Below are 17,271 nucleotides of genomic sequence, written 5' to 3'. Positions count from 1 at the left end.
TATTATTCATTTCAGAAGGAAAATACACAATTGTATTCTTAGTGATACTGCAACTAAAATTCAGACATTAATACAGGTATTATTTTTATGTTTTAACTTAAATGTAGCTTTTACTTTTTATTTTTGTGTCTGCTTTGTTTTTTATTGTTTTGTGTCTTTATTAATTATTATCAGTCATTATTATTAATAATAATTATTATTGTTGTTTTTCTAATTTCCTTATTTACTATTTTAATATCTTGTAATTTTTTTGGGGCAAACGTGTGTGTGTGTATATGCATATGTATTTGAATGTTTGCATATTTTTGTTGGGTCTCACATTCATTGTATTCTCAATATCCACTCAGTTCTTATGGGAATTTTAAATTTAAAAAATAATAAAATAAACATTTTTGATGATTTTTTTCTGTGGTTGTAAATATAATATTTTGTTAAAACAAAATAAGACATTTAGCAACATCACCGTGTGAACTTGTGATGGCTGCATCATTCTGACATTAGATACTCCTAATGAATGAATCATTGGATGATATCCATCTCTCTGGAGTCTGAGCCACATATGTGACTGTACTGCTGTGGAAGTGACCTCCCAACACTCTTTATTCACTGAAGTGTGCTGATAAGTTATGAATGTGAGAAAGCTCATATATTAGTGTTGTGTGAGAATATAGAAGTGCTGTGAACATGCGTACGTCTGAATGGGGCTGCACTCAGAGTCAGTATCGGCTCCTTTAGAATCAGCCTGAAGCAGACCTGTGGAGTTTCCTCTGTTCCGCGTTGCCGTCTCCTGATAACACACTCTGGTTGTGACACTCTCTGTGACACACACTCAGCAGGTGGAGACTCCAGATAACCAGAATCAGCTCTGGACAGGCGCATACAGCCGGCAACGAGAGGTGAACAATGTAGTGGAAAGAGGCTGATGGAGCATGCAACATGATGGGTTCTGACGTGACGAGAGGCGTAAATTAAAGAAAAGGACTTCAGAAAAGCATCAAAACACGCTGGGAAGCAGTTTAAAACGTATAAACAGAGGGAAGGGAACAATGCAAATCCAACACGCCGACGATGGAAATGCACGGAAACAACGTGGAGCAGCTCTCGTTTTCAGCCAAACATCTGAGATATATGCAGCGGGGAAGGAGGGATGAAGGAAAGGAAACGACAAGGGGACTCCTGATGAATACATGAAGTTAATGAAGACACGAGAAACAGATGTTCTTCAAAAGTGACAGATTACAGGAATATTATTACATTTCACCAATAACAGATATCATTTCAATTCGTACCACAATCAATTCATTTTTTTGTAAATTGTACTTTTTCTATTAGACTTCATCTTAAATATTTACAAACTATATAACGTTCTTATCTGCACAGAGATTTGTTTAGGTTCAGTCCAGAGCTCTCTTTAATCTGCAAAGTCTACCTAGATGGCCTCGGGCCTCTCTTCTTACCTAGAGACACAGAGGTGGAATCTGATTGGATAAAAGCTCTACTTAAAACAAGCTGCACTGGAAGCAGAGCAACTGAGGAACACAGTAGCTATGCAATGAGAAAATAAGATAATGGGAAAAATAATTAGAATACATGTAGTGTATTTGTGAAAAATTATTAAATGATAAAATAGCTATAACTTTGTGATTCTGTTTAGGCCAGCAGAGAAGGCTTAGCTGGCCCTGACGGCCCACCACTGTATGAAATACATCTCATCTTTAGCCTTTAGAGTTTCTGAAAAGATGTCGGACGAATCACACAGTTTTTAAGGATGATGTTCATTTACTTGTATATTTAAGTCCATACCTTTAAAATGGCCATTGGTACTCTTAATAAGTGAACTTTGATGTAAAATTAATAATGTTTTGTAATGTTGAGAAAATTGGCCTTCAGGTTTGGTCCAGACAGCAATAATCAAGTGTAGATCTTGTTTCAGGCTGCTCGCACATCTCCTACAACTTATGTTCTTATTCATCTCATGCTTAGTTCACACGACACAACTTTAGCCCTGATTTTCCACTCGCTCACCGTTCTATGGAGCTCCCCGATAAAAGACGCCACTCAGTCATGAAGTGTGAAAACCACAACGACTTCAAGACTTCCGCTCACAGGACAGCAGGTACTCGTGACATTCAGGAGACTTTCCACCGTCATACAAGAAAAGAAAAGGAATGTCTCTGAGCACTAGAATCAGAACTCCCTCCAAAGGGTTTCATGGAGCAGCTTGTTTAGCGGCTGCAGTCTGCAGCGTTCTCCCTCAATACTGGACCAGCTTCTGAACTTGTTGTCCCCATTAGTCACTTAGACACAATCACAAGGGAACACAGGGTCCTGGTTAGAAAAGACTGAAGTTACCCTTTAACCCCATTTCACAGCTAGTTTTGCACATATGAACGTGATTAAGTGATTATGTCTTTTTGTTATTATGCATCTCTCATTTCTATTCCCAAGACATATTTTCATACAGCTGGACATGCAGACGGCTGGAGGTAAGAATACACTATGACTTGTCTGCCATTTAAAATGCTTGAATTGGGTTTCGCGTCATTAAAGGCACCATTTATTATGCTTAAACATAATTCATGTTAACTTGGAACAGTCAGTACCATTTGGAGTAAATGCAAACATCCGTTGAAAGCTAACAGTAAACTGTCTCGTGTTGTGCTCTCTGCCTCAGATGAACGAGCTCAGATAAGTCAGAGCAGATCATCTCAACAAGGGAACAGCTACAGTAACTGCACACACACACACACACACACTGAAGGGAAAAAGCAGCAGTGTGTGTGGTAGAATTGTTCCCAAGTTAGATCAACAGACGTATCTGTGTTTACGGAGATAAAGCAGCAACATAGATTTGATGTTATAGAAGTGAAGATTGGAGGAGAGTTAAGCGATGACATCGCCACTCACCAACACCCAATAGGATGGCAGGAGGTGGAAACCAATCAGATGAGAGTCACCTTGATTGTTAACCACTGATGGGTTAACCACATGTGATTTGATCAGCTCATACTGGTTAAAATGAAACATGCTGTGGTTTGATCAGCTAAATGAGTTACACAAACTGCAGTGAGGATGAACTGTTTTCCTTCATTACGCTAGGATTCAGCAGGCCTGAGGTCAGATCACAAACCCACACAATCTGTCGCACTAATGTGGTTGTATTGGGCAGATCACAGTGACTGACGGAGGAAAACAAAACTGTTGTATATAAGCATCCGGTGTCAAACTGTAGATGAGGCACAGACGCCATTCCAACCATGTAACCACAGCACACAGATCTCATGTCTTTGAACTTGTTTTCGTCACTTCAGAGTACATTGCATTTACTTTCATTCCCCTAACCTTAACAATAGCTAAAAAACAAGGAACCACCTTCTTGTCCCCAAACACTAACAGATGTGCCGTACTCCACATGATCTAATCATGTTTGTATCAGGTGTTAAAGAAGATTTTAAACTAGAGATTGAGATCATAAACTCATGTTTACAATGTTTACTGAGGTAATAAATCAAGAGAGAAGTAGAGTCATTTTCTCATAGACTGCTATACAACCAGAGGAGTCGCCCCGTGGTGGACACTAGAGAGAATGCAGCTTTAAAGCATTTCATCACAACGATGATGCTACCATGCTGGGGCTGAAGGGAATATCAATGGTGAGAGATGAAAAGTCAGGGCATTGCCTCAAAGTTTAAAACACAATGTGCCGATCCATCGAGCAGATGATGTTACTTTCATTCATCCTCTGATGATCATGTCTGGACCAGCCGATGGCCCATCAACATTGCCGTCCCCAGAGAAACACCTCCATGTCATCAAAACAATCAGTTAATACATCTGGCCCACTCAAGGTCTTGGTGTGAAAATACAACATCCTTCAACAAAACACAAACACAGCAGCAGATGTCTTGGAGTGCTGGAATCTTCTTGTAGGATCATGGAGTGAGGAAACGAGGTGGCACAAAATTGAGAAATGAGAAGGACCAATTGGTCCGAGCTCTTACGAAACACAAACACATTACTTGAAGCCTGACTAGATGGATTTTCCTGAGACAGGCGATCCTGTGAGTCCTCACGTGATCAAAGATAAGGCTCCTGGGGGACCCCAGTCAAAAGCACCCAATTACTCCGTTTGTTTTAATAGATGGATCTACTTATTGAGTTCATGTTTGTCATGGGACATCATTTAAAGTATGACACTATCAAGGGGGTGAAGGAGTCAGACAGATGCAGCAGACACACATTCCTCTTGTGATCCGTCTGTTTTAATTTGACAGAATATGCAGATGAATTTTAATAACAATGAAACGTTTTGCTGTGCTGGTTGTTTCCTACAGCGTGTTCTGGAGTCAGTAATGCTCATGTGTTGCATACGTTGGTAGGATGAGGGTTAATCAACAGGAAACACACACACTCACAAAGTGTTCTTGGCAGTTTCCGCACCAAAGACAACCACTGCTGGAGACAAACAATATGGGGATTCTTTAATCAGACTATATCAACCACTATGGTAATGATATTGAATGAAGTGAAGGCCTCAATAGTGATTGTATCAGTCTGGAGATACATCCACTTCTTCTCATGTGCTTAATGTTAAGCTTTACTGTAAAAATGAAAGCAGTTATTGTCTAGTGTCCAAGTTATGGTTTCGTATTTTGCAGGAGGAAACATAAGCATTCATTTGGAGTCAGCTTTAGCTGCTAAATGTTCCACTATGGCTGCTGCTGGAGACCAGGTGGAGGAGAACAGAGTGTGCAGGCCTGAACACTAAAACAATGAGCTAAAGGAGGCAAAAAGCTTCATATGCTGATTATGATCTCATTGTTGAGTCATATAGGGACAGCCAGTGCTGGGAAAATGAAGCAGACATGTAGAGTCATTCACACAGCTGCTGGTTGATGCAGCAGGAGGGAATGTGTGCTACATTCCTCCCTCTCCTCCCTACTGTCATCCTCCCTGTTAGCGGGTAGGCTGCAGGCTCACAGAGGCAGGCGTGAGACCTGGAACTTGCTGCTTCAGGATATTCTCTCATGTTGGCAAGAAACCTCAACCTCCAAATGCACTGTTGCTACTGCACCAGAGAGACGACTTGTAGCTTCCTGCAGCGGGTACAAGAATGTAGCTGTACAGAGCAGCTTCACCTTCACCAGCGTGATCTCACAGAAACACGGGAAATGACAACGACCTCTGAAGACTACGTGCCGCCACCCTGGAAACAATTGAGGGGCTTTTTTTCATGCGATTCATTTTCTCCTTTCAACCAAACGCAGATCCACTCCTTCAGTTTTTACCTTCCACAATAAAAGCCTGACACATAATATAACAAATCTGAGGTTTTATTACATGTTTTGTAGCATCTTATAACACCCACCAGCTCGCTGTTCACAGCTAACTTTATATCAAAGTGCCGTTTTAACATGAAGCTGTATCTGCTGAATGGCCGCGTGGAAACAGGCTCAGATGTTAACCCACGTGAGAAACATTCAAGAAAATAATTCACGCAGAAACTTCAACAATCAAACAATCAAATAAGTTCAACATTTAACATGAAATACACGTGAAATACTTCAAACTTTATCAACCCATGAAAACCAGGAGAAACACCCAACAGAGCAGCCAAACAGCAGGTGCACATGAAACATAGAAGGAACAATACACTTACCTCGTCTGAAAGCTGACTGGTAGGATGACAGAGACTCAAAGATACTGTTGGAGGCCATGAAATGATTATTCTTTAGATGTTTCTTCCTCTCCACCCTTTTTAAAATCTGTGTACGAATACAACATTTACACAAACACACATACGATGAAAGGTCAAGAGGAGATACTCCAACAAGCTGAAACATCAACGACAACCTCTGAACCACAAACCACATATGAGGTCATTTCCTGTGTATTCTCTCAGAGGATTTGAAAGTTTCCTGACCTGAAGTCAGTTTATAGGTTGTTAAATAGTAAAAATTCTCCTAGCTGCTCACTGCTCTCAGCAAACAGGGAAATGGTGCTGCTTTAGAGTGACCTGTGATTTGAATGTGAGTAGTTAACAAGTGAATGAGAAAGACCATTTGGTGTCATGCATTGCATTCATTCCAAGGATTTTGTTTCTGTAGTTTTACCCAGCATCCTTGGCAATCATCATTTCTGACACTTGAGGAATATCATTAAATAATTGCCACAATGATCATTGTAATTGGAAGTCAAACTTTTTTGGCTTCATGCACCACTGAGCAACTCTCACAGGAATGTACGGGGCGCCACATTTAGTGGATGTAGCTCGGTATCTGATGTAGGACGAGAATAGGAGCCAAATAAGGACTGAGGAGGCATCAGCATGACTTCCATGAATTATTGATGAAATACCTTACAGCCAGGTACAGGTAACATGCAGGTAGGTCCAGATCCAGGTCAACATTCACAAAGCAACAAAGCAACCAGGAAAAACCGACAATGGGTGAAAGAGAATGAGCTGGTTCAATATCTGGAGGACTGGTGAGGAGAGTGGGGACAGGTGAGCAGGTGGGAGGGGAAGTTCAGGTGACTGCAGGGCTGATGACAGAAGTGGGAACAGGTGGGTAGATGAGTGGGGCAGTCAGGTAAAGGACAAAGGAGGCAAAGCATGGCTGGAGAGGACAGAGGGACAGAAGGACAATCTGTGGCTGCGTTCCAAATCACTTACTTTTTCTTTTTACTTTGAGTACATACTGCAGCTGAACTTACAAAGTGCACAATGTTGCATGCAGGAGGATTTCCATTGGGACATACTACTTCCTCAGAACATGGCACTCTTTTGCACATTGTGGGTCAGAATAAGCAGAAAAGCATGCTGGCTTCTATTCTGCAAAATGTGAGCGGATGTAGTAAAACATCATGGTATATTTGGGATACTGTATTTGACACTGTGTACTGGTACATACTCATTTTCTTCATACTAAATAATATGGTGGTTTGGGTATTGGAAGGCACAGTGTGACAAGGATGTCACCATTCTCTTCCTACAATGAGCTCTGATTGGTCGACAGTGTCTTCAAATAGCAGAAACAGCAGCCAAAGAACACAACAGCAACAAAACCTATTTGAACCGGACACAGTTGAGAAAGGACGCGGCCCAATGAGAGTCTGGAACAAGGTTAGACTACCAGAAGGTTATTAGCAGCACTTTTTGCTCAATGAAATCATGTCTATGCAACAAGAGGACATGTTGCTGTATTGGGTCAGTGCATTAGTTTAAAATGTTGCTCAGAGGTAGGGTGAAGATGAAAACATGTCTTCATCAGAGTCAAAATGGACAACGGTGAAAAGGCAAACACATAAACAGGTGTACAATTCTCATTTGAATGACGCTGCAGAGCAGTGGTTAGCTTTGTGCATGGTCCATGTTTTGTCTGCATATTGCAGTTTTATGTTCACATATGCAGATCTTTAAAGCTCTATGCATGTAAACCGGACCACAGGGACATTTTAGCATGTTCAAACCAGCACACAAGTAACCATGGCCTTTCACTTTGTCTGGTGAAAACAATTTGTGTCATGCCGGCTTGGTTTTAAAGTTAAAGTTTGTCAATTAGGATCCTTTGATGATTTGGTCACACAAATTCACAGTTACAACCGTAACATGTTTTGATGAAAGTCAATGTAGGACGGAGATCGGGGTGGACAGATGGGTCAAACACAGGACTTTCATCCAGGAGACCTGTGTCAATGTGAAGTGAGAGTCAACATTATTATTTTAGAATAAGTAATCTAACAATAAGTTGTTTCTGTGGAGGCGACATGTCATTTGAACACATTTTGCGTCACCCCATGTAATGCATGCAATGTTAAGAGGTCATGGTCATTGACGGTATTTCTGTGAGATTACGTTGATACCAGTACATATATATAATAACAACAATGAAGAAATTTTACTTTTTCTATATTTTTTCTGCAGTGAGAGCACATACAGCATACATCTTTGGTGCTGACTGACATTATCTGTACTGGTAAATTGATTGATGCCATATCTTGTGGGCCGACACTCGTTTGATGCATCGCCTCAATTCCAAGAGGCAGTTAACCAGCAGAGGGGCCGGCGTTGTTAACCGCTCTATAGCTCCATCTGTGATTTGAGCACTGGTCACTCCCTCTGCTACCCACAAAGTGATGAGGGGCGTGATCAAACTGTCAAACTCACAGCGACGAGGTGTCCTGTAACCTCAGCACCATGTTAGGGAATCATGTGCTGTAGAACTGAACGCAGTTGGCTTTTCCCCTGAAGCCCCTTTCCTTTTTTAGTGTAAAACTTGTGATTCAAGCAGAAAGACCTATTAAAGTTGATAAACTATATATTCTATTTGTGTATAATACAGCATTAAAAGAAGCATCATTGAACAACATAGCAGGTGAAGAGGCTGTGGTTGTGGTACTCTTACCCTAGCAGAGGTGTCCCGGTCCTGGGCAGAGGTGGTAGAAAAAGCTCCTTGGGGTTTTTCCAGTCGACCAGTGACTTAGATGTAGAATAATCCACCAAACTCTCTGCGTCTTTCTACATCTACTTGTGGTCTCTTTCTCTCTCTTGACTTGCTTACAGCTCTTTTCTGCTTCCGCTCTTTCTCTCTGTCGCCGTGCACATCTTCCTTTATCCCTCTCTGTCTCTCTCTCTGGTTTTGGTATGTGGTTCTCCGAATCCCCTTGTTGATAACTTTTGGTCTTCGGAATTGACTCTCTCTTCGACATTGAGCGTCACCCAGGAGAGATTGACTTACTCTTCTATTAATCTGGCATTGTGGCTTTGGAGTCAGCATGTGTGTGTGTAATCAAACTAACCACCTGCCCCCCTCAGCCAACAGTTTCACCGAGGAAGTAGCTGTGGTTAGAGCTAGAGAAATGGAGGGAGAGGGCGTTGCGGTGTGTGTCTTTGAGCGCTCTTATGTGCGTTTGTGGTTTTGTGTGTGTAGCAGGGGGTTTGACAGAGGGAGCGAGTCACCTTTACTTCACCAAGCCTCATTGCAGGTCAGACTCTTAGACCGCCTTGACCACGAGTGTGTGTGTGATGGTTAGTTGAGGAGAGAAGTCCATCGCTGAGATTATTAGTGAAATATTACAAGTAGAACTTTGATCATGCTTGATACGGGGTGCATGGTACTCACAATATTCCGATATCCACTGAGTTTATGTGACACAGTCAATTGAGTTTACTCCACCTCAAACTCACCTCCTACTCTATACCTGTGAAAACAGTTGTATAGTGTATTCAGTGGATCCAAGTTACTTTGATTAGAAATATTTCAAAGACAGCTGGAGTCACTGTCCTTAAGTTTCATCAAGTTTCTAGAGTGATGAGTGCAGATAGAAGCCTGAAGTCTCTCCTGCATATTCCAAACATGCAGCAAGGTAAATGAAGATAGCGCCTATAGTCTTTCGACCAATCAAAGCGCTGTACACTACATGTTAACAGTATGATGACACCTCTGATGACAAAGGTGCCAACCTGCTCATCAGGATGTCAACCAATGCTCATTCACACCGATGTCAGCCTTTAGGAGCCATTAGGGGATCAGTATCTTGCCAAAGGACTCTTCGACTTGAGGAGACGGGAATCAAACTACCAATCGCCCGATTAGTGGACGACCGCTGAGTCACCCCTCATGGGCGAGGATGGATTATTGAACAGGCTTACCAGGGGCCCAGGGTGGACGGGTCAACAAGCCCAGCATTTATTTAGGTTTGGATAAAATAAAAACACAGGACTTTCACCCAGAAGACCCGTGTTTGTGTCCAGTGTGAAACCAAAAGCCAGCGTTGACTCGTTAAATAACTTGCATCACATAGGTGACATACTGAACTATATCACAAATGTACTTATTCTAACCCAAACCACAATCTTCTCCTGAAACTGATGAAGTTACAACTTACCAAGTTGTTTCCTGTAAACACAGAAGTTTATTTTGAAAGGACTGTGTATGCATGTGACAGGCGGAAACCTGCAGGTGCAAAACTATCGCTCGAAGGGAACCTAGAGCGTCATAGTTTGAAGCGTAGGGCCATTGACCAAGCTGCCGAAGTTGAAGAGAACGTGTTGGTATATGAATGTGTATGTGTGTCATCCAGGTTTTAGCACCTGCTGGTGAATTACCTATAATCGAGGGTTAACAGAGTGAAAACATACACACGACCAAAGGCAACCTGACCCTTAAATCCACGCCTCTTTACACCCCAACACCTGCACTGACACACTTCTACCCCTCCCTAACTCGACCACTGCCACCTCAACATACACACACACACGCACACACGCACACACACACATACGCACACACACACGCACACACACACGCTGTTGCTCCACCTCATCAGGTTTAGGTTTCTGTCAAGGCAACCTGTTCAGGTACTGTTGGTATAAGATCACATGTCCTAAAGTGGAGCTGAAACCGAAATCTTTCAGGACATAGGGTATTTGAGGACTGTGTTGGGAAACAGGCCAATGGATGTCCTACTTCAAGTCCTGGGAGAACTCAGTGGGAGGCTGCTCCTCCGCTGACCCCTGACCCCTCCCAGACACAACATGACCTCCAGCTGCAACTTCCTGGGTCAGGCTGGGTCAGACAGCGACACAGGAGGCTGAATCAGCTATCATTGTGAGGAAGAGAGAAAGACATCACGATACTGTAAACAGATTATTATTATTTAATATTTTAGATGGTGATCCTCTGACTTTTCATCAGGTCTAAATTTGTCCAATACTTTCAATGCCATTCCCATCAGCCTCAACTCTACTTTGTGTTTACTGCTGATTGGTCCCGTTTGCGTTCACAAAGGCAAAATGGTCCAGAAATTGAAAAAACTCAAGGTGGAAATGTTGTTCGATCATTGGCCATACAGTTGGATCCTTGTACGACTCAAAAGTTGCCTCTACAGTTGTGATGTGCTTTCCGCGATGTGATAATAGCATGTGTATCAAGCAAAGTTTAAAATTGTACTCATTTAGCGGCTTGCTATTTTCACCATGCTGTCATGCTACACTGGTTAGCATACAGAAAATTAGCAGAAAAAAGATCACTCAACTGGTAATAGCATTGTGCTTTCCTTTACTGTGACAAGAGTGTGTTAATGAAGTGCTGAGTGGTTTACATTTTACTCATGGCTAGTTAGCTAGCTACCTTGCTAATTCCACCATGCTTCACTAGTTACTGAAAAGGACTAGTCTCTTAGCGGCACTGAGTGAGGCAAAGGGACCACGAGTTGTACGAGCTAGCAAATTATTCTCTTGTGGTCTGATCCAGTTAATTATAGTTAATCCATCAAATTCATTGTCAAGCTCAAATAGGCATATTATACAGATCAATTATTAGATTGCTTCCTTGACACTTTACAATCATTAGATGGATTTATTAGCTTAGCTTTAAAATCACATATGTGCTATCATAAAACCCAAACAGCACCACTTGGAAGGAGACCCTTGTTTTTAGACAGTCTGGGTATAGTTGGTCCACCAGAGTATGACTGACAGCTTCCACAGCAGCGCAAATGAACCAAACTAACCTGGCAAACACACCAGGTTTGGCTTCAACTGAAGAGGTTAGAGCTTTGGTCTGTCACAGCTCACTTTTAGGTCACATCAGGGTTGGCAGTTCAAACAGAGCAGCGTGCAACGTCCAAGGAGACACCGCACCTTCACTCTCTCCATAGGAAAAGGAAAGCAGCGCATTAGCACAATGAATGTCTCTGGTTAATATATTTCCATCTTGAGATCACGATCACCTGCTGAGGTTGTTTTTTGCAGGCGTGTGCATGTTGTAAGTTGTATTATCGTTCAACAGTGCATCTTCTTTTTCTCCTTCTCTTTATTGCACTTGTTTCCATCCCCCCTTCCTTCATCTCCTCCTTTTCTCCAACTCCCCCTCCTTGTCCTCCTCCTCTGCATCCCACAGAGCTCCCACGACATCAAACCCCATCATGTCTAGACCCTGCTCACATGTGTGTGTGTGTGTGTGTGTGGGCGCGTCGCTGTGTGTGTTCTTACCAGCTGCTAAAATACAACGGTTGAAGTGGCCTTTGAATTTATCAACAAACAAAAAAAAAGAACTGTATTCTATTCATCTACGGAGTGGACTGAATTACAGACTGGCCAGACGTTGAGTCATCATACCAGACTCACTGAGACGGGTTTCCTCCCACCACCAAGACATGTACCCGGTATGAATAATTGTGATGCAAAATATTTGCAGGTGAGAATTTTAAAGGCCGTAACACATTCCGTGCCATCACCACATAGCAGGCTGTTACGATGTCGTGGTCATTTTAAGTATTCCTGTGAGATCACGCTGATCTTGCGCGTAAGCAAGCATTCACATATCAGTGGAGGAAAGCCAAGAAGAAGAGAACAGCGGAGCCAGGTTAGTCGTTCTGTTTCTGAAAAGTTTGTGCAAATACTGGATTATTAAAATGGTGATATTGTAACACAGACTCAGTCACATCTAGTTGTCCTGGAAGTTTTCTTTTACTCTTTCCTATTATCGCCTACAGGGCCAATAGGTCTGTTGACGTCGCAGTCAACATGGCCCTCCACTTCATCCTGCAGCATCTGGACTCCTCAAGAACCTCAGGATCATGTTTGTGGACTTCAGCTATGCCTTTAACACCATCTGGTGACCTGGTGCAGTCTGAACAACCTAGAGTCCAACGCTCTAAAGACAGTGGAGATGGTTGTGGATTTCTGGAAGAACGCAGCCCCACCTGCCTCTATAACCCTGTGTGACTCCCCCGTCGACGCTGTGGAGTCCTTCCGCTTCCATAACTCAGGACCTCAAGAGGGAGCTGAATAAAGCGATTCTGATTGACTTCCCTCCCTCGTCTTCCTGCTGTTCTCCTGGAGTTTCAACTCCCCTGATGATCAAATTTTAAAATCCATCCACTATACTTATTAGAAGTAGCCTCGTGTCTCTGCTGTTTGTGATTGTGGTTTTTAAATTACTTACCGCATGACTTATTTCATGTATTTGTCTGTTGGGTCCAATCAGAGCAACCAGCAGACACACACGCACACACACACACACACACACACACAGACACACACACACACACACACACAGACAAACACACACACTCACACAGGCAGACAGACAGAAGGACTAGATTAGCTCTATAGAAAACAGCAAGAGGAGCAGAATTGTTGACCAGCACAGAGAAATGTGCTTTGTGGTGCTTCAGCGTCCAGTGTGAACCTGGTGTCTGTGTGAACCTGGTGTCGCTGTGCTATCCGGTCTATCCAAAGACAAGGATCGTAACCAATTAGATGTAGAGATACAATGGAGACTGGGCCCGCCCACTTACTGTCAAAAAGAAAAACTACTCGCGAGCGAGCAGGTAAAAGACTCGCCAGCACGCAGGTTAAAGTTTCGCGAGCGACTTTTGCTCCCGCGAGAGGTAATTTAGCTTGCGGAGTGATGTAAAAGCACTCGTCAAAGTAAAATACGCGCGCGGCTGTTTGATTTGCGTGCGCGTGGTTCTCATTTGCGCTCTCGGATTTTGACAGTGATTTGCCTTCAACTGGTGTCACTGTGAACCTGGTGTCTGTGTGAACCTGGTGTCAGTGTGAACCAGTTGTCACTATGAACCTGGTGTCTGTGTGAACCTGGTGTCACTGTGAACTAGTGCTGGGCGGTATACCGGTTGCTGGTATACCAGTTTTAATTTCCTGTATGATATGAATTTTTCACAGCCGAAACAACTGCTGTCGCTCTTCAACAGGCAGCAGAATATATTGTTCGTTGCTATGAAGGCAACAGTCGGAGCTTGTTGTCTTACGTGTATTGAGAGGGACCTCTAGTCATGGTTATAACTATATAACAACAATTAATAACCCACAACTAACGCTCTTTAACAGGGCAAACACCACGACACAACAGTTTGTGACAAATAAACAATTTGTAACACTAATAATTGTACATTTATAAAATTACACCGCCAAACGGCATGCTGGGTACAGCTCACTAGCTAGCCCGCTAGCACAACAGTCTGCTAACAGCTGGGAGAGGCTCCGTCGCTACAGTAACGTTACATTAAAGAACAGAACAGAGCGATGCAGGATGAACAAAGACAGACCGGAGATGCACCGATAGAGTCTGTGCCCAAGAGAGGAGCTGTGCCGTCGGATTCGAGGCCGTCAACCAGTAACATTAGCGCGAGTGAAGCCGAAGGGTCAGACATCGCTTGAAGAGGCATTTGCTCGAGGCAGCATATGATAAGAAAAGCAAGCGGTGGAGCTACATTACGAACGCAATAACGATCCAGCTATGCAATTACATGGTCCCGCTACAGACAGTCGAGAAAGACAACCTCAGAGCAATGATTAAAACACTTGATTCAAGGTACGTCTTACCGGGGCGACAATACTTCAGCCAAACTGCTATCCCAACATTATACGAACAAACGAGCACACCCTATAGTAAGCAAAGCCTTTATACATGATGACATTAACATGTGTTTATATTATATGTACTTCTGACAGTAGAGTAAGCCACTATAAACATATATAAAAACACAGTCAAGAAAAAAAAAAATACCGTGAAACCGCCAGAATCTTAAAAAATACCGTAATACTAATTTTTGGTCATCCAGCCCAGCACTACTGTGAACCTACTGTCACTATGAACCTGGTGTGTGTTAACTAGGGCTGACTGTCTGTAACAGCACAGGGGGTCAGATCACTTACTAGGACACACACACACACACACACACATTGACTGGATGAACTGGACTGTTCCATAGAGCTTTGATGATGTCATGGGTGAGCGATCATTTAACCGTCCTGTTGGACATTCTGTGTGTGTGTGTGTGTCTCAGTGTAACAGATGTCAATGATGAGGCATCGTCTGCCCTTGAAGGACCAGTAAGACCTCTTTTGTTCCACCTTTGGGACAAACATAATTGTAGAGATCTGTGTGTATGTGTGTGTGTGTGTGTGTGTGTGTGTGTGTGTGTGTTAAAACAGGTAAACAGATAATCAGAGACCTATTTAAGTTCAAAAGAAAGATATGAAGAGAAGTCTCATCATGAGAAGACACACAGAGGACTAGTGCGAATATGTGTGTGTGTCTCACAGAGAGATGTGAAGGAGATTCCATCGCCTCCATTTTGATGAGTCAGCAGCAGAAGGGGGATTCTTCCAGTAAAACACCTCCTCCTGAACACACACACACAGTCTCCCATTATTTACACACAAACACATACATTCAAGTGGAGCAGTGAGATGTTGGAATATATTCCATCACTCACACACACACACACACACACTGAGTCACAGACACCTGGTGCTGTCATTCCACAGACAGATTGTTGTGTCTGTCCTCTTGTTCAGTGTGTCAGCTGCACATGAACATACACAATATGGACATGATGCTTCAGAAGCTCATATTTTATGTAATTATTCAGTCTACTCAATATTATTCAAGACTTAAGCAGATCAAAACATTTTAATTGGTTGATATAATTGTTTTAATTCATCTGTATTCAAAATCCTACTTAAAGCTACCACGAAGAACTTTCATTTTGCAGAGCTTCTTCTTGCCCTGCAGTGAGGAGAAGCTCTGCTCTTTATAGTTTCAAAAGTAAAGGTACTCATTCTGCAGAAAAACATGACTCGAGCTCTGTGCAGGGAGCTAGGTTGGTGGGGGTTGTTACTGTTGAGACAATGAAATAGGATCCAGGACGTCCAGTTAGATTAATATGTTTAACGGCTCCTCACAAGCCAAAACACTCAACAGGCAGGAACTCTGGAAAGTTATCATGGCGGATACTACTTTATCTTTCGTCACAATAAGATAAGATAAGATAAAATAATCCTTTAGTAGTCCCGCAGTGGGGACATTTACAGGATTACAGCAGCATAGTGGACACAAGATACATAGTAAAAAAAACAAGGTCAAAACAAGTATTATGAATAAGTAATAAACAGTAAGAATACTAACTAAGTAAAAAAGTAAAAATCCACAATAACTAAAACATAACTATATCTAAAAACTAAAAAAAAATATATACAGACAGAATGATGATCAGGAGGCAAACATTAGGAATACATTCATGTTATAAAGTCATCTATACGGAGACGTGTGCTGGACAAACAGCGCCTTACTGGTCACCACCATGGTCAGTGTAACTGTCAAGTCTATGGACACAATATACGATTCAAGACATATAGTTTTATTAACCCCACCCCCACTCACACACACACACACACACACACACTTTCACACACACACACACACACACACACACACACACACACAGTCACACACACACACACAGAAGCATTATACCCTCTAAGGCTAATGAGGGGATGACTGTTTCTCTCTCTCTCTCTGTCAGTGTAGAGATCGGAGGTTGGCAAACAGAGCATGGCAAATGTGATAATTGGTCCCATGTGGTCTTCAGGAGCGTATTAATGTGCGTGTGTGTGTGTGTTTAAGGTTTTGTTTATTTGTTTGTTTGGTCTTTTTGGAGAAGAGCTTTTCGGTTTGTTTTCTGCCAAAGTACTTTTGAGTAAAAGTTTCAGTCTGCAAAGTTCACAGTAACTTGGTTTAAAGTGAGAGTGGAGATGAGTAGAGGAACAAATCCATCATCAGGTCTTTACTGCAGATGAACCTCTACGTTTACATCATTTAAAGGTGCTAAATAGGAGATTGGGAGCATTTCTATTTCTTGCTGCTCAACGGCTGACTCAGAGAGAATTTATTCTCTGCTCAGGTAGACAGTACTCCTCTCTGTCTTCACATAGATGATAGTTGTTTGATGAGATATTAATGATCTAAATATTGTATATTGTACCGTGAAAATAAAAGTTTAGCAACATGATTTACCAACGTGAAGTACGTTTGCTGAACTCCAGCTTCATCGTTGCCTGTTTGTTCAACAAAGGGACACATTTCCTCTTTGTATCCTCTGACTAATCAACAGCCCCCCGAGGAACCAGCAGCATGATGGATACATGGTTCAGAGGGGGGGGGGGCATGTGGCCCTCCTCCAGTAACGAGGCCTAACACCGCTGATGACCCGCTGAGGATTACAACACGTTGTATGTTTGACATTTATCACATGATTACTAATACTAAAGGCTATGCAGCTTTGACGACACACGTGGGTGTGTGTGTGTGTGTGTGTGTGTGTGTGCGAATGCTTACGATGTAACGACCAGGTTTATAATGACTGCACTCTTAAAGTGTGTGTTTGGTGTTTATGACATTATTAGTGAATTTAAAAGCAACACATGGATGCCACACTGACTGTATAGTGTGGTTGTTA

The 17,271-nt window shown here is 42.4% G+C and overlaps 1 protein-coding gene and 1 long non-coding RNA gene across 9 annotated transcripts in view; one reads left to right on the top strand and one right to left on the bottom strand.

Annotated features, from left to right (window-relative positions):
• The window catches only part of runx1 (RUNX family transcription factor 1), a 53,296-nt gene extending 44,471 nt beyond the window's left edge, over window positions 1-8,825 (bottom strand). For 4 of the 6 annotated variants that reach the window (XM_076094259.1, XM_076094266.1, XM_076094258.1 and 1 more), the window contains exons 1-2: window positions 8,406-8,825; window positions 5,660-5,765 (exon numbers count right to left, since the gene is read on the bottom strand). Coding sequence is in view for 3 of the 6 variants with exons in the window: in XM_076094263.1 (XP_075950378.1) it covers window positions 5,660-5,717 (58 nt within the window). In the remaining 3 variants the exon portion in view is untranslated. Of the gene's footprint in view, window positions 1-5,659; window positions 7,851-8,405 lie in introns of those variants that run through there. The other 2 variants (XM_076094256.1, XM_076094257.1) reach the window with 2 other exon arrangements.
• Window positions 593-17,271, top strand: part of LOC142952508 (uncharacterized) — a 26,952-nt gene continuing 10,273 nt past the window's right edge. Inside the window, exons 1-2 of one of the 3 annotated variants that reach the window (XR_012954666.1) lie at window positions 593-2,486; window positions 2,675-17,044. This is a non-coding gene — a long non-coding RNA (uncharacterized LOC142952508). Of the gene's footprint in view, window positions 17,045-17,271 lie in introns of all 3 variants that reach the window. The other 2 variants (XR_012954665.1, XR_012954664.1) reach the window with 2 other exon arrangements.

The sequence above is a fragment of the Anarhichas minor genome, unplaced genomic scaffold (assembly GCF_050575085.1).
Source record: "Anarhichas minor isolate MPS153535 unplaced genomic scaffold, ASM5057508v1 ptg000018l, whole genome shotgun sequence".
Classification (NCBI taxonomy): domain Eukaryota; kingdom Metazoa; phylum Chordata; class Actinopteri; order Perciformes; family Anarhichadidae; genus Anarhichas; species Anarhichas minor.
This window is presented reverse-complemented; position numbering and strand designations above follow the sequence as displayed.